The sequence below is a fragment of the Varanus komodoensis genome, unplaced genomic scaffold (genome assembly GCF_004798865.1).
Source record: "Varanus komodoensis strain SLA01 unplaced genomic scaffold, ASM479886v1 scaffold48, whole genome shotgun sequence".
NCBI classification, from domain to species: Eukaryota; Metazoa; Chordata; class Lepidosauria; order Squamata; family Varanidae; genus Varanus; species Varanus komodoensis.
The window spans coordinates 2,428,831-2,445,415 of NW_025336059.1; the positions used below are offsets into that span (position 1 = coordinate 2,428,831).

General features: G+C 52.4%; 1 protein-coding gene across 1 annotated transcript; it reads right to left on the reverse strand.

Annotated features, from left to right (window-relative positions):
* Positions 1 to 1,025: 1,025 nt before the first annotated feature.
* Positions 1,026 to 11,406, reverse strand: GPR157 (G protein-coupled receptor 157). Its single transcript, XM_044445396.1, has 5 exons — positions 10,543 to 11,406; positions 5,482 to 5,695; positions 4,151 to 4,345; positions 2,862 to 3,142; positions 1,026 to 1,843 (listed from the first exon to the last, which is right to left on the reverse strand). Exons 1-4 carry the CDS (start codon positions 10,920 to 10,922, stop codon positions 2,921 to 2,923), a joined length of 1,011 nt encoding a protein of 336 aa, XP_044301331.1. The 5' UTR covers positions 10,923 to 11,406; the 3' UTR covers positions 1,026 to 1,843; positions 2,862 to 2,920.
* Between the last annotated feature and the right edge of the window lie 5,179 nt (positions 11,407 to 16,585).

Consider the following 16,585-nt stretch of genomic DNA (forward strand, 5'->3'; position numbering starts at 1 on the left):
GATACAGACATTAATTAAATCAGTTCCACTGTGACATTATACGAAATACCCAGATTAAAGACACTACAAACCAGAGAGAGCGCAAAAATAGCCCAGTGCAAACTCACAGCCCCAGCCAGTCCAAGTGCCTGCTGGAACGAAAAGGGCAGGGCACCAACTAGCTTTCCTTCTTGGTGGCTCCCTTGGGGCAGCCACCAAGAAGGCCCTGTCCTTGTGAAGGTGGTGGGACCCCCAAGGGCCTCCCCAGGATAACCTGGACACGCTTTTATTCAGGAAAACGCTACCCCACTGCCTGAATGCAGGAAGGTGGGGCAGGATCCTTGTGGACTTCCAGATGTGGCCAGACCGCCCTCTCAACCAGCCCTAGCTCACTTTGGGGGATGATGGGAGTTGCAGGCCTTTTATTCAGGGATCGCACCCCTGCTGCACTCCAGAAGAATGGCTTGTCTAAAGCTGTCCCAGTGGCTCAACGGGGGCGAGGAAGGGGCCCCCAAACCTACGTCGCTTCCCAGACCAGCAAAACGACAGATCAGCCCGGCCCGACTTCCCTTGAAAGGAAGCCGCGGAAGGCCCCCCGTGTTGTGTGAACCAATCAGGGAATCCAGGTTGGAAGATTCTAGCGAACGGTTGGCAGTTGGGACTCATGGAAACGCCGTTCTGAGATGAAGCCAGTCCTCAAAACAGGCCTGCAAAGAGACCCCACCCCCCCAAATGCCCGCAGCGGCCTCAATCCGCATCCACAAACCCGCTCCAGCTGTTCCCCTCTCCCCCAAGAGCAGGTCTTTTGTGATACTCTTCATACTATCTGTGATTAAACGACTCTCAAACTCTGCATTTCAACCAGATGGCCGGCACCCCACTCCACACCACCCGCCACAAAGACCAGTGGGCGTCCGGTGGGGGTGGCAGGGGATTTTGGTGTCCCTGCCTCGAGGACTTTAACCCCACCAGCCAGGTTCAGTCGTCAAGAGACTTCAAGAGAAGTCAACTTTGTCAACTTCAAGAGACAAAATACCCACCAGACGTGAGGTCTACCAGAAAAGCTCTTTATTGAAGCGGGCACACAAACAAGGGCGAAGAATTCCTGCCCTCCAGGAGACCAGCATTCCCACTCACCACCAAACATGTTTATACCTTTAAGAGCAAACTCTTTATCATTTGTCCTCCCGACGCATCCCCACACCGATCCCCATTCCCACACCGATCCCGCCTGGATTCCACAGCAGACGCTTACGCACAAACTTAGATACCCACGAATTCTCAGTGCATGTCCGACTTCTCACGCAAGGACAGTGTCATCACAGCCAAGAATGCTACTTCAGTCTCTGTTGCACTGCTGTTACATTCATACACACAAAGATTGTGAATTTCTACAACGCTCCTGTTATATTCAAACACCCAAAGACTGAGAATTTCTGCAACAAGATCAGATTCCTAACATGAAGAATTCTTGTCTCCTCCATCTCAGCCACCTCAAGTAAAAAAGCTCTCTTAAAATCATGAAATGCTTTACAGGAACTTAAAACTCCACACTTCTTCCTTCTCACCCAGTCCTGCAAAATGTCCTTTCTAAGGATTTAAGCGTCCTGCAAGTTTCTAAAAAACAAACAGTGTTCCATTCCTGGACAGCTCATAAAACGGAAAGCTAGAAAGAGTCAGTTTCAGCATCTTCCCAAAACCCTGCGAAATGAGAAAGCTGGAAAAGGGACGGCATTCCCAAGAGCTCTGTCACAGGGGCACTATTATCCTTTGCCCACGACGGATCCAAATGAACACTTGCTGCCTGCCTTCCTCAAGGCAGAAGTTCCCTCTGCAGCTGCTTCGTTATGTTTCTGTTCCCTGACTGAAGAAAAAACAAAACAAAAACACAAGAGAAAGCCAATGAGACCTTGTATGCAGGCATATTGTTATAATATACTTTATGCCAGCCTGAGAATAATTTGATTTGATTGAAACCCTTAAAATAAACATTGATGTGTTCCAATGCTATGCGTCAAAGCCTCTGGATCACACAGGACAGTTTTTCTGGGCACGGGGGTTGCAACAGGCCCAATCCAAGGACAAGGTCTAGGTCAGGAGTGAGCAACTGAAGCATTTTAATTTGCCGTTTCATTTATTTATAAACCAGCCATCAGTGAAAAACAGGCTGTGATCTTACATTTTAAAAAGACACAGCACACAAGGAAAGAGAGATGGGGAGGGGAAAGGAAAAAAAGACTGTCAAAGGGGGTGGCGGAATGGCCCTGCCTTGCCTTTTAACCCCTGTGGGGTGTTGGGACAGTTCAGTTAGAATGGGCCTTGATGTTCCATCAGTCTGATCCTTTTTCTCTTACTGCTTCTCCTCCGCCATGGGGCAGTGGCAGGAGGGCAGCTACAAAAATTTGGGTAGGCCAGGGGCTACTTTCCCTCTTGTTCTTGAGGCCCCTCTCTCTCCCCAGCTGTACTTCCTCTGCCACAATCCCCACATCAGGGGGGCAGAGATAAACGAGCTAATTTTGCCCGTTCTAAGCCTCCGTCCCTGCTTCAAAGCTAGCTAAAGAGAGATTTGAGCCCAAAGTTCCTGCAAATTTCCTAGCCCCTGTGACCTGCATTCCCCTTACAAATAAGTCTACCGAAGATATTAAGCCAGAAAATGTCTGACTAGCTGATTTGCAGTCAAAGATTCATGGAAGTCATTTACGGGCCATCTGTCTCCCGAAATCGAGTTGGGTGGCACCTGCTTCCAACTGCTCTCAGACCATGTCTGGTCGCCTGGCAGCAAATTTGACTCTCCAGAGGCGAGCGCCAGTTGACAAACCTCACACCAACCTCTGCAACGCTGGCCAGAGGCAGAATCTACAGGTGGGGATGAAGACACTCACCGCTGAAATCCTTACTGGGTAAGGCCAGGTCCTTCTCTGAAAAGCGGGCTCTTCGGATGTCAGGTGCTTGAAAACTCGGCTCTCACGCTCTCACGCACTTCCCAGTCCTTGAGGGATGACGGCTCCCGAGCTTGGGAGTGTGACTCCGGGCTCGGCGGGGAACGGTCAGGGTGGCTGCGGTGCCAGCAACACACGGAGGAGAGCAGCTTCTCCCGGACCACCCGCGTGCACAGAACGAACAAGATGCAATTGGCGCCTCCTTGGAACGTGTTCCCGATGCCCTGAAGGACGGGAAGGAGGAGGGGGGCATTTCAGAAAGCGTCTCTTCGCCATCCGACGCAAACAGCAGGTTCCGAGTTGGAGCAGGACCGGCTGGGAATGCTGGTGACACTTCCAGGGCTCTGCCCCCTGTTTGGGGGGAACGCTTTCGGCTGTTGCCTAAGTCTCAGCCTGGAGTCTGGGAGGCGCGTTTGGAACGTGGGGAGGATGTTGTGGGCGCTCTGCCGAAATCCCGAAGAAAGAGAGCGCCATGGGGTGGCAGGCTGCCTGGCAGGAGGGGAGCTGCTCGGTCATTTCTTTAAAACGTTAAGAAGTCTTCAGAAACAAAATTAGACGCAGTGGCCCTAAGTCAGTGGGGTGGTGGCATCCACAACAGGTCTTAGTCTGAGCCTGGAAGGTGCTCCCTGTCCTGTGCTGACAAGGCTGCCCTCCCCAAAGCACCATGGGCAGTTCCTTGAAAGTTGGCTGAAATCTGGAGTGGATACACTGCCCCACTGACCTCAGGGCCATCAGCCCCGGCCAAACCAGGGTTAATCCCTGGCGTCCGCCCTGAGAAGGACCAAGCGGGAGGTGGTGGGAAGGGTCTCTCTCTGGCTAAGCTCTTGGAGTTTAGCTGTAAATCAATTTTCTCAGTTTCAATTCAGGGTTGCTCAGCCTGAGGGCCGCATTCCGTTTCAGAGATGCTGAAACACAGGGCCAAACGCAAAACGGGCAGAGTGGAAGGAAAAGGACCAACAATACCAGCCCATTCTGCTTTACAGCACATAATGTCTATAACATCAACCTTTTAAGATGGGGGGCAGTGCCAGGTTGGGGCAAGGAGGGCTCTGGGGTTGGGTGTGCGGCTATTTGGGATGCCAGAAGGGCAGGTTGGTCTCAGGCGTAGATTTCAGCAGCCTGGTCTAAGACCTCTCCTGCTACATCAGAAGGTTTGGGGGAGCCTCTCGGAGGGAACGAGCCCTTTCCTAGCCCTCCAAGTCCCACTGCCCAGCCTGTAACTTGAGACTCACGTGTAGGACCACCAGCAGCGGGTTCTGAACGGCTGGGGAGCCACAGAGCGTCAGCACGAACCGGACGGTGCTCCAGATGCGGAGACAGATGAATATTACCGGGATCAGAATCAACTTCTTATCCGCAACAGACGTTCTCGGCTGCAAAGCTGGGCCCCTCAGCAAGAGGGGACGGTACTCCGAGAGTGCGGCATGCTGGGAGAGGAACAAAGAGCTCAGCGGAAAAGCTTCCGAGCCGCCAAAGGCATCTCACGCCGGCCGCCAAAGCACGTATTGCGTTAATGCGTGGCTTGCTTCTTGTGCCGTGGTGAGGTTCCAATAAGGTGTATCAAGGGTTGAGCATGGATTGGGTGTGGGTTGTCTCTGAACCAGGGGCTGTTCTTGGGACGTGGACCGTCGCGTTGTCTGAACTCAGCCGCGCAAGCAAACCAGGGTTAGGGAAGCCCAGCTCACAACCCAACCGCAAGCCGTGGGTCATTCAAATGGGTTGTTTGTGGTTAATAAACCATGTTAGCATGACTGAGCTCAGACCATGTGGCAAACACTGATCCACTATCCTGCAGCTCAGAAGGAAACCCCATTGAATGCAGCAGGTTTACGCTCAAGAAACTGTGCACTGGACTGCCGTCTTAACACTGCTCATGAGTTTGTGGCCAGTGTGGTGTTGAGGGTTGGCCCGGGAGGCTGCCTGGGTGACTCTGGGCCAGTTACTGATGCTCAGCCTAGTCTACCTCACAGGGTTGTTGTGAGGACAGAATGGAAAGGATTACTAAAACTGCCTTGGATGTGAGTGGAAAAAAGGTAGAATATAAATGCAAGAAGAAGAATATATTCACAACCGCAACCAAACAGCACCCCAGCTGTATTTACTTGGCCTCTGTTCTTTTTGCCTAGAGTTTGAAAGCCAGGTCAGAGGCAACAAGCCGAGGCCTTCAAAAGCAAAAGGCATGTCTTGGCACAGTCGCTCGTGCGAGGATCCCGTTTCCAGGCTGTGAAGCCAACAGCTGCTCTTGTGCGGGGTGGAAAACAGCCAAAATAGGAACATGGATCCAACATTCACGACCAAACTGGAGCATATTGTGAGCTGGAAACCGTTATCTATTAACAGTTCTTAATTGTTCGATTTCATACACGTGCTTATTCTATTGACAACCACCTTTTCCCCCACAAGGAGACTCCAGGCTGAGGAAAAACAGGGTAGAGTCATGCACCTTCTGATGTGGAAACATTTCTGTGCCTGCTCACCCGGAGGGACTGCGCACTCGCCCCAGGGGACCAGGCAACAAGCTGTGCTCAAGCAGTGGGCAAAGGCAGCCACGCGGAATACCTACCGCTCGGCTGATGTGCTTCCTTATGAGGATGTAGAAGACAGGCAAGGTCAGGTAGGCCAGGATCTCCCACAACTTCCCCGTGAGCAGCATCCAAAGCACCCGGTCCTCAGCGTCAATGTTGACCCAGCACCAGCCGACAGAGATGTCCGAGGCATCGTAGCCTATTTTCTTTAGGGCAACGGCAGCTGCCGTGATGCTGAGCGGAATCCCCCAGCTGGGGAGAGAGCAGGGAGACGGGGGGTTAGGGGAGGGGGCTCCCATCCGTGGAGGGAGAGGGGCTGAACCGGCATCGTCCCGCTGGGCGTTCCATCCTTGCGCCACGCAGTTCGTCATGGGGAGACTGACGACCGGCTGCAAAAGCCGCCAACGAGCATCCGCCTGCAGAAGCGCTGGGAAGCCCCGTTCCCACGCCGCCTGGTTGAATGGGCTGCCCGGGGCAGGAAAAGACCTCTGTGCAAGACCCTGGTACACCGCTGCGGCCCACCAGCTGCCCCTATTTGCGATGGCAGGTCCATTTCGGCTTTTGAGAGAGCTCTGCAGATGTTCTCGTGAAATGTCCGTGATGGATGTGGAGGGTCAGTCACAAAGGAGTCAAGGCACTGGGCCAGCCACAGACCCTCAGCCCAACCTACCTCACAGGGTCGTTGTTCTGGGGATAAGATGGGGGGGAAGACTCCATCACCCAGCATGGCCTTTGGTCAAGAATGCTGGGAGTTGCAGTCCCCAGCATCAGGAAGCCACTAAGCTGGGGCAGACTGGAGTGAGACCGCTTCTTATTCTTCTAGTGCATCTGGAAACCGCTCCCACTTTGTGGACCACAATGCAGGCGAAAACGGCAGCGACGGGACAGCCGTCCGCCCCCTTGTGTGTATGCACAAGCTGGGAAGGGCGAGCAGGAGGAAGAAACCTCAGACGCGGGACAAGGGTTCGCGCTTAACACACACACACACACACACACACACACACACACACACAAAAGCAGTCTCTGGCAAGTGATGACCCACAGGGTGGGTAGGCGACACGGAAAATCCCGTTTGCACCCTGTAGATTCCCGCAAGCCCTGGCAGCAAGAAATCTAACTTCTGCTTGGAGCTGTTCAGCAGAGGACACCCCAGATTTGCATCTGTACATAAATATGAGCACACGCACTTTGCATACAGGCTTGTCCTCTCAGGACCTGTGCCCCGAATCTTGTAAGCACCCAGCAACACACCTCCACCCTTGGAACTGCGTGCGGAAGATCCCCAAGGAACCGGCCAGGCATCGGAGAGGCTCATTCCAGATGGAGAGGAAGAAGGAAGCCATTCCCATCTGGTCCCACGGCTTCCGCAGCTCAGGGGACAACCCTAAAAATCTGCAAGTTTTCCGGCCTCCACTTCCCTTTTCTGTCATCCTGATTATTTTCAGAGGTAGACAAGGGGTTACGAGAGGGCAAGCTTGTTTGTGCTGTTGCTGAAAAGAGCAATGTGACACCCCCCAGCCTCGAGACACAAACACGGACTTCAGGAACCACATCTGAGCCAGCTGGCCCTGGATCCAGCCTGCCCAACACAGAGGTGCTCAGTCCCGAGGCATGCAAAGCCACCGTGACTTTGCTCGATGCCACCAACACAAAGGACCCGCCTAAGTGAGTTTAAGAACCTGAGGGGTCCAAACAGGTCAAGAGCATCCAAAGCCGCAGCCTTGGAAGACCAACAGCTTCATAGCCAAGCTGGCTGGAAGTACGGCCCCAGTGGAAAATACTGGAGTTTATCTTCACCTTTAACAAGCTTTTTTCAAGTCACCCCCAGCCCTTCAATTTCCACCCCATGCTGTTTCTATTTTCCACGTGATACCCAATTTTCCCCGACTATGCACAGCTGCAATGCTCATTCAGTTAGTTTGGAATTGGGGTTGTTTGTTTGGCCGCGTTTGTTTAAAAAGAAAAGATGTATGTATTCTAAGCATCTTGGAGATTTCCCCAACATACGGAGACTACCTTCCTGGTTCTCAGCCGCCCTGTTTTGGCTCCATTTCTGTTGGCACTCACTGCTTGCATCTGCTCTTCGAGGAAAAGATTTTAAAACGAAAAGGAATTGCTTCTCTCAAAAAGCTCTGTGGGTTCTCTTTGCAGGGATGATCTTCATGAACTCTGGAAAGCCAAATCCCTTCCTCAGCTCAGAATTTCCCAGCACGCCCTGTTTGGAACCAGTTCAGCAGGCTGGAAAACCTGCTTGATATCTGTGAGCTAGACATGTGTCAATCCAGAACAACTCCGAGTCGCCAAAGCAACGCCAAGCCAAACCTACCCAGACGCTACATCAGGGAGGTCTAAACGCCATTCAGAAAGAGCAAGCGGCTGCCCTGAGTGGGCTGATCCGTGAAATACTGCTGCAATTCTATAAATACGTATGGATCACAAGCAAAGATGTTCATACTGCTTTGCAATTGACCGGCCGTATAGTCTTTCAGTCCACGTCTCTGCAAGCCACAGGGTGCTCAGTCCGCGCTCGGTGGCTTTGAGGAGTTCCAGCAACTGGCGCACAGAAGTTGGCCTCTCGCACCACAGCGTGACAAGAGCAGCTCTGTCTGTGGCCTATTTTTAAGCGTGACTTTTCTGCTCACCTTCCAAGAGAGCATTACAACAACCAGCTGCGAGCCGCCTCATTTCCACTTCCCAGTTCGCAATTATCATTTTTGTATTCGAAATTGAGCTTTGTTCTCTCTTTTCTTCTCCTTTATTTTTTTAAAAAAAGATACTCGTGCTGTGACTATTTGGCCATCATTTGCAAATGGTTTTCTATGAGATCATTATACAGTGCTTTAGGGGTTTTCTCTTGGCCAGCTGGCCAAAAAGTTTTGGCAGTGTATCAGCATAATAAGGGACGATGTGAGACGGATGGGTAAGTTTCCCTTTGGCTCAACTCATTTTGCAACATTTCTAGAGTAAGGTGAAAGGGAAAGTAGGAGGTGGAAGGGAGAACTGTGCATAGCAGGCTGGAAGAAGGAGAGAAGAGCACCTTCAACCCTGAAAAACAGGAAAAGAAACCGACCTACGCACACACACTGAGCTGTTCAATTTGCTAATCTGGAGCCACTCCCGACTCTGGTTCTCATGACACCCACAATCACAAAGCAAAAGTCAAAGAATGCAAAAGAGGGAGGGCGGAGAAACCAGACGGGCGCATGGACAGAGGTCAGACCTGTGCTGGGAGAAACAAAGAGCAGTTTTTCCTCTTGGGTTCCAGAAGCAGAGGGTGAAAATTACCCCACAAGAGCTCGGGGGGGGGGGGGGTCAAAAGAATGCCGAAGGGTGCAAAGGCAGAAAACTGGGGAGGAGGGAGACAATATCAGAGCAACCTGGAATGGAGATGGGGACGGGGGAACTGGGGACCTTCATTTATTTAATGTATAGCCCACCTTCCTACCAAGAAAAAGGCCACTCAAAAGGACAAGGGTTCAGCTCCCATCAGCCCCAGCTGGCAGGGCCATGGGTACAAGCAGATGTGAGCTGGAGATCAGAAAGCAAACCTGGCTAGGACCACTCAGACCAGTTTTCTGTCTCCAATCTTAGGCAGCTAGCTGCCCTGAAAGCTCACAGGTGGACTAGCGAGCTCAGCTCATTCTCTTTTTTGCACAGCACTTAATTAAGGCATCCTTAATTGCTCAGGATGCCTTAATGCACTCCACTCTGCCTTGGAGGCTTTCACATGGACCAGGAAAGCAAAATTACACACACACCATTTCAGACATGTTTGGACAGAAAAAAGGACCCAGTCGAATATCTGGATGGGTGAGGAACCCCCCCCCCACAAAGCTTCTGCAGAGTCAGAAAAGTCAGTGTATTCTTGGTGAGAACATACAGCCATTGTAACTAATGGTTATGGATAGCTTAATCTCTGTGAGCTTGAAGCCACCTGTGTTGGCAGACATTGTTCCATCTTGTGGCAGTGAGTTACATAGTTTAATTCTGCCCTGTGCAAAGCAGTATTTTCATTTATCTGTCCTGAATTTCCAATCACTTCGCTTCACCCCTGGGTTTCTTCAGACCAGGTTATGTTCATGCATCTCAATCATATCCTCTCTCACATCCGTTCTCTTCCTCAAACTAAAAAATCCCACCCCCCTTTACATAACATTTCTACACATAGGAGTTACAGCCAAGGCAATGACTCCTATTTTCCCATCTGTAAAATGGGTAGCAAAAGCAGCCTAAGCAAAAGAGGACCCCATTCCAGAGTCTATCTAGGAACCCCTGCCCCTAAACTCTGGGGAGCACGGTCCTTCTCTCCACTGCTTCTTTTAAAGATTGCATCAAACAACAAGAAGCACGTTAGAAAATCTGCAAGTTTCTTTTGCCTTAACTAGATCATTTCCCACATAATTCCTTTCAAAAACTTGGCAGGCGAGAGCACCAAAGACCAGCGTGTGACCGGGCCACTGTGCCTGACACAATAAAACCTTTTTCTGGGAAAATGGGCCGACTGTGAGCAAAACAAAAAACAACAACTAGAAGATTATTTCAGCGTTAGTTCCCTGGCGGTCCTTTCCAAGTGTCCTTGTGTTTGGTCCCATGATCATTCACATTCTTATCTAGCTCTGCCCCTAGGAGCCTACAATCTACGTTTCATGGGAGGGCGTGAGGTAATACCACCCTGGGGCTTTTAGTGCAGGGTGCAAAGACCAGATGAAAATGAGCCAAAAGGACAAAAGCACAGGGCTGGGAACTTTAAGGGCAGGGATGAAGAACCTGTGTTGGTGCAAGGGGGCTCTGGAAACAGCAAAGATTTTGAGGAGGGGGATCGGACACACAGAAAAGAGGTCCCTGTTCCAAGCAGCATACAACGCAGTTCAACACTTCCCCAACTTGGCGTCCCACAGATGTTTTGGCCTCCTAAGCGACTGTGTGTTTGTTGCAAGAGGGAGACGAGCGGGTTACAAATGCAACGCGCTAATAACAACACACACCCTCCAGCCCAAGCCCACACGGCCGGCCCAGGCATCTGGAGGCCAGTCTAGGGAAGCCGTCAAGCATTTGCTGTCCGGGCCCTGGGCCATAATGCACAGATTGGAGCCACAAACCTCACCACATGGAAGAGACTGAGGAGCCCCGTGCCGGTGGGCAAGCCGCGGACGATGGTGATGTACAGGAAGAGCGCGATCGCCATGGTCCAGAAGAAGGAGCTGGTGTTGGAGAAGGTGGAGACGGCGCCCTGCGCCACGCAGTCCCAGGACGACGCCCCAAAATCCATCAGCACCCCGTAGAAGTAGGAGGCGGCCGAGAGGAGGTCGGCCAGGGAGAGGCAGAGCAGCAGCTGGCGTGGCCGGGTGCGGAGCTCGGGCCACAGGGCGTGTGTGCCCACCAGGAGGCAGCAGCCCAGGAAGGAGAGGGCGCAGGAGGCCAGGACGACGACCCGCTCCCAGGGGAAGACCTCCGTCTGGGGCGCAGCGCCGAGCGGCATGGCGCAGGCCGGGGGAGGGGGGCGAAGTTCGGCGAGGGGATGGGAACTCAGGCTCGTCGGAGGAAGCGGGGCAGGAGAGCGGGAGCGCGCGAGGGTGTTGGAGGAGCAGGAGGGAACCAGGGGCGCAAAGCGGGGCCGAGGGAGGCGTCGAAGGATGTTGGAGAGGTGGACGGAACGGGACGTTTTTCGAAAGGCTGTTGGGAAAGAAAGCAGGCTGGGAGGGAGCGGGGACAGGGGGCTGGCAAGGGGGTTGCAGAGAGGGAGGCAACGCGGGCTGGAAAGAGTCGGCGCGGGGAGGCGCGTCCTGGCAGTGCGTGGCGAGAGCAAGCGCGGCGGGGAAAGTGAAAGGCGCGCGCAAAGCGAGGGCGCAAAGCAGAAGCTGCAGAAAAGGGAACAAAGCGGCGGGGGGGCGCCGGCGGCCTCGCTCCCTCTCCGGCTGCCTCGCGTCTCTGGCTCCGGCGGGGGCCTCGCGGGCGGCGGCGGCGGCGCCTGGCTCATCCCGGGCTGGGGGAGGGAGGAGAGAGGGCCGGGCGCGCCCCGCTCGGCGCAGGCTCCGCCTTTGGAGCCCGCCTCGCCCGGCCTGCCTGCCTGCCTCCCGGCCTCCGCCCCCTGCTCCGACGACGGGGCTCGTTTGCATCGGCGGACGCGCCGTTTCTGAGCATACGCAGAGCGCGCGTCGCCAGGACGGCCCTCGAGTCGCGTTCCTCCTCCTCGGTTTTCTCGGGAATTGGGCGCCCGGGTCAGGGTGGTGGCCGGGTTGCCAACTTCTCTCCGCCACGCCCGCTCCGGTGCCTTCGACGGCAGCGCGCGGCGCTCGGCGGAACAGAGCCTGGGGGGTGGCGGCCCGCCGGAGCGAGCCCCTCGGGGGGGGCGGGGGGGCTGCTTCTAGCGGATTGGCAGCCCCGAGCTGCCCTCTGCCCCTGACCTTACGCCCCGAAGTAATTAAGAGCACGTGGGAGTCATTAAGGCGACCCCCCCACCCTGGCGCCTCGCACGGGTGGCCGGCTCGGCTCCCTTCCCGGCCGAGGGCACCTGTGAGCCGCGGGGGCCGAGGCACGTGCGCAGGCGGGTCACGCGGTGGCGCATCTCGCCGGTGCCTTCGCAGCGCGCCCAGCCCCTTCCGCCCCGTCGAGGGGGCCGTAACGCTCTGTGCCCCCCTCAGTGTGGGAGTGGATGCGTGGACGGCCCCCGAGGGGGTGGCAGTGCCCACAGCCGTCTGGCCCCCAGAGGGCGGGGGGGGGCATGCCAGTATTTTTCTGCACCCCTTTTGCAAAGTACTATTGGGACGACTGGGATTGGAGGCCTGCTCTCTCCGCTTCGGCCTCTAGATGACAGTATGGTGTAGTGGTTAAGAGTGCGGGACCGCGACTTGGGGGATCCGGGTTCCAGTCGCCACTCAGCCCCATGGAGCTCGCTCAGGCCTTCCGCCTAACCTACCTCACAGGGTCGTCGTGGTGAGAATGAGATTGCGAGGAGGGGGAATTACAAAAACTGCCTTCAGTTCCTTGGAAGGAAAAAAAAAAAGCAGGGTTAAATACGTTAAGGCTGCGGCTTCGGCAAGGGGCGGCATAGAAATGTTTTAATAAATAAAAAATAAAACGGAAGCCAGCATTTTCTCAAGGTTAAGCGCTCAGGATGGTTTCAAGCACTTTGTAGGATTCTTACAACACACCTACAGGGTAGATCAGTATGGATTGTCCCCATATTGCAAAAGGGTGGGGACTAACAGCTGCTAATTCAAGGCTGCCCAAAATAATAGTGGGGATAATTTTATTTCAGTAGTTATTATTCCATTTCTTATACCATCCAGTATCCAAAGCTTTCTGGGCAATTTAAAGGAGTCCCAAACTTCTGAAGTGCCTACTCTACTACAAATTGGAGTGTGTTGTTCAGACAATCTGCAGTCAAAAGCAGAGAAATGTGTAAATTTAAGCATTTTGGCCATGTCTTCCTTAAGAAAAGCCACAAATTGGTGAGCAAATTCTAGAGCTTTTCAGCAGAATGGACTGCAAGCAAAGCTGGGGAGGGAACATTTGATGTTTAGTGTGATGCAGAAAGCTGAATGAGGCAGCAAACTTGATTGGACTGAGCTTGCCAAAGGGTTCAGGTTGCAGGATTGGAGAGGAATCTTAACAGTTCGATATGGGCCCACCCTGTACACACACGGTATAAATCTCGCTCTCATCCGTCTCATTCCATTATCTCCAGCAGACAGTCCTTTCCAGGGAGCTGAAAGCACTTGGCCGACCACAGACGGCCTTTGGAGAATTACTTTCAACTCTTCTTTTTTTAAGTCTGACGAGTATAGTCTTCGGGAGCAGGGTGGCCAACTTTTCCACCAATCTCTGGAGCTGTGCCTTTAGGGGGCTGGAGATGCAGGCATTAGCAGGCTAATCTTGTTTTGAAATAGTTTGCCTGATGATTTAAGAAGATGGTCTAAAAGCACAGGATCAGGGCTGATATTTTTGGTCAGTTGGCAACCTCTTGGGGGCATCAGCAGGCATTCCAAATGGGGTGTCATGCCTGTTCTAGGATACAGGAGTGTTCTTCCAATATTTATTATTTATTTATTTAAAACATGTTTATGCCGCCCCCATCGCAACAAAGCCTCGGGGCGGCTCACAACAAAAACAAAATATACCAATGTAACAATTATACAATAAAAATATTAAAACTCGGTGCATCTCGGCTTAAAAGATTTAAAATCCTATAAATACCAATAAACAATTAAAATAAGTTTTAAATAAAAGATGCATTTATTGCATTTTTACGCCCCTTTTTATCCACACAACAACCCAGTGAGGTAGGTCAGGCTGGGAAATCATGCATGAGTGAAGACCACCCACCGACATTGTTCTGTGGCCAAGAAGGAACTGGAACTTCAGCCCTGCAAGTCCAAAATTCTTAACCACTGCACAACATCAGCAGACCCTTCGGGACCGGGGGGGGGGGGGGGGGGGGGGGGGGGGGGGGGGGTGATCTTCAGGGCCTTGGAAGAAACACAGCCTTAGTTTGCCAGAGGGGCCTCTCTCCCCCAAACCACCATCCATGATTCTGTGCCATTTTTCTCCTCTTCTAAGGCTCAGTTCCTTCCAACGAGTTTTTAAAAATAAAATACGCTCGTAGCTGTGGCCTCTGGCTGTTGCCTCTCGCTCTCTCTGCCACTGGCTATTCCAGCTGAGGATGATGGGTGGGGAAGAGAGGCATGCAGGGTCTGTTGGATCCAACTTTTTTAGAAAATATATACACCGAGGTCATCTTCCGGAGTCCCGTGCGTGCCAACGTTCCTTTCAGCCAAGGCGATCTAGTCTTGCTGGAATGCAGAAGGGCAGCTCTTTGCTGCAGAAAGAAATTTTCTGACTTTGACTCGGCCATGGGAGACCTCTCAGGCAGAACATGTCACATTTTGGGAGGGGCAGGCCTGAAGGACGTGACTTCGAGAGAGATCAAGATGAGCAGGCCAAGCCGTACCTCTCTTGCAGGGCTCAGCACGGTGATGAGACCCAAAGCCACACATTTGCTCCATTTTAATTTATGAAATACTCGGTGAATTTCACGAAGAGGAGGAAAAGAAGAACACAAGTCTCAGCATATTTTTCAGTAGTTCATTCCAGATTAAAAATAGCTGAAAGGTGGGACTCTTCAAGCTCTTAGCTGCCATTCAACACCCAAATGTAACCCTGGAACAGTAATATTTGGCACAGAATGCGGCTTCCCGAGGGAATCTCAGCTTTCATTTAAAACAGCAGCAGCAAGTTTCTAGAACTCATGATTGCAAATCTATGTTTGAGGAAAGCCTGGCTGCTATTTTTTTCAGGGATTAACATATCTTGGCCGATGAGACGGGGCCAATGCTCGATCTCTGAATATATTTCTGGACAAGACACTGCTTTGCTGCATTCCCTTGTTGGACTTTCAGGATGACACCCACAAATATAATGCACAACATGGACCCTTTAGTTAAGGGCTTTTCTTTGCAGAGTTTAAAATGCAACAAGGGCTCCATTCTTACATACCAAGGGTATTGCTAAGCACCAGAAAGATCTGAGATTTAGGCACAAATGTGCATTTGCTAAAACTTTCGCAACTCCATGAGCATGTCCTGAAGGGGCTGTATGCACAGAGAAAGCTTTCTAAAAATAAGGTTTAGTTTTATTTTGTATTATTCACTGATCTGGAGGTTGTCTTGGTGTAGAGCAATATATGCATATTGTCCAATAAGATAAATAAATAGATCACCTTGATGGCTTTTTAGCAAATCAAGGTGAACAGTGAGTTCATAAACGCCCCTTCTGCTCCACGAATACATCTAATTCCCAGTTCAAGTCGTCTTGGTAGTGAGTCCCACACGGTGTGGAAACATTCCCCCTCCCTCTCCTGAGTATCTCATCATTCAGCTTCATGGGATGTCCCCATAATGCTCCACCACTGAGAGCGAGAAAGAAAAGTCATTTCTCTTTCTCTACCCCAGAGGTGGAGACCAAATCCAGCCAACTGGATTACTCCCCCAGGTGGCTGCGCCCCCTGTTCCCCACACAAATTTGTTTGTGGTTTGCTGGCTTTCGTGCACACGTTTCCTCCACCTAAACAGTAGAAATGCCTCTTTGAAGTCTTTGTGACCTGCAATAAGAACTTAAAAGTTGGGGGTTATTGGGGTTTTTTTTGGGGGGGGGTGTTTTTATATCTACCTCTTCCGTCTGTGGCCCAGCTGACCACCAGGATGTGTTCCCCAAGCATCTTGGGAATGGCGTCTGGTCTCCAAGCAAAGAGGTCCCACACCCGAGTTCTACAACACGCCAAACGACATCCGTCGCCAGCACATCTCCCCCGACTTGCCTTTTCCCCCTACCGTGACTTTCCTTGTCCCAAGATGCTTTCAGAGCTTGCAAAACCGCAGCTGTACCAAGCAGACGCCGGGGGCCGAACCCGTTTCCAGAAATCGCGGGAATCGCCCGCCCCCTTTGGCTCCAGAGACGAGGAGGCTTCCAGGAGGCCCGACAGTGTGCAGCACTTCTGGGGCAGTTTTCTTGCTGACTGCTTCCTTGATAGTTCCACACAACAACCAGCTAAGACACTGCCAGAGAAACACTCACAGAGATGGCTCTTTGGCGCCGGCCGAGGAGAAAATGCATCCTCTTCATCTCGTCGTCTTCCTTGAAGATAAATGTCCTGAGAGCAACGGCAATCCAGACAGACAGGGCATAACAAACATTGAGCGGCGACAACAAAGAGGACTAGAAAACCGATGGGGGTGACGTGGATTTAAATTGGCTTCATAGCCACGCCCTGTCCTTGGGGATTCTGGGAATGGTAGTTCTGGAAGGGCTGCTTGGGTGAACCTTCTCTGAACTCCCACACCCAGGATTCTCTGGGGCGAGATTCCCTGATGCTCCTAGAGTGTACTTTTAATGGTCCAGGTGGATTGAGTGGTGAAGGGGACATGAACCAAGGGAGCTGACATGGTGGATGGAGGACCCTTTCCCAGTGTGGACCCTCCAGATATCTGGACACAGCTCCCAGTGAAGCAAAGGAAGGGAGATGCTCGTGGGAGCGGATGTTGACAACGTCAGTGTGCCCTGGACATCTTCCAGGATCCCCTCAGTAGGTCCACCTTTTCGCCTCCTCCTCCTCCTCTTCCTCATCATGGCTACCCCTTGTTCACT

Coding starts and splice junctions, on each gene's coding strand:
- GPR157 (XM_044445396.1), bottom strand. CDS start 10,922: ATGCCGCTCGGCGCTGCGCCCCAGACGGAGGTCTTCCCCTGGGAGCGG. Junction 5,696..10,542: donor AGTCTCTTCCATGTGGTGAG/GTTTGTGGCTCC, acceptor CTCTCTCCCCAG/CTGGGGGATTCCGCTCAGCA. Junction 3,143..4,150: donor CGCTGCTGGTGGTCCTACAC/GTGAGTCTCAAG, acceptor CCCGTCCTTCAG/GGCATCGGGAACACGTTCCA.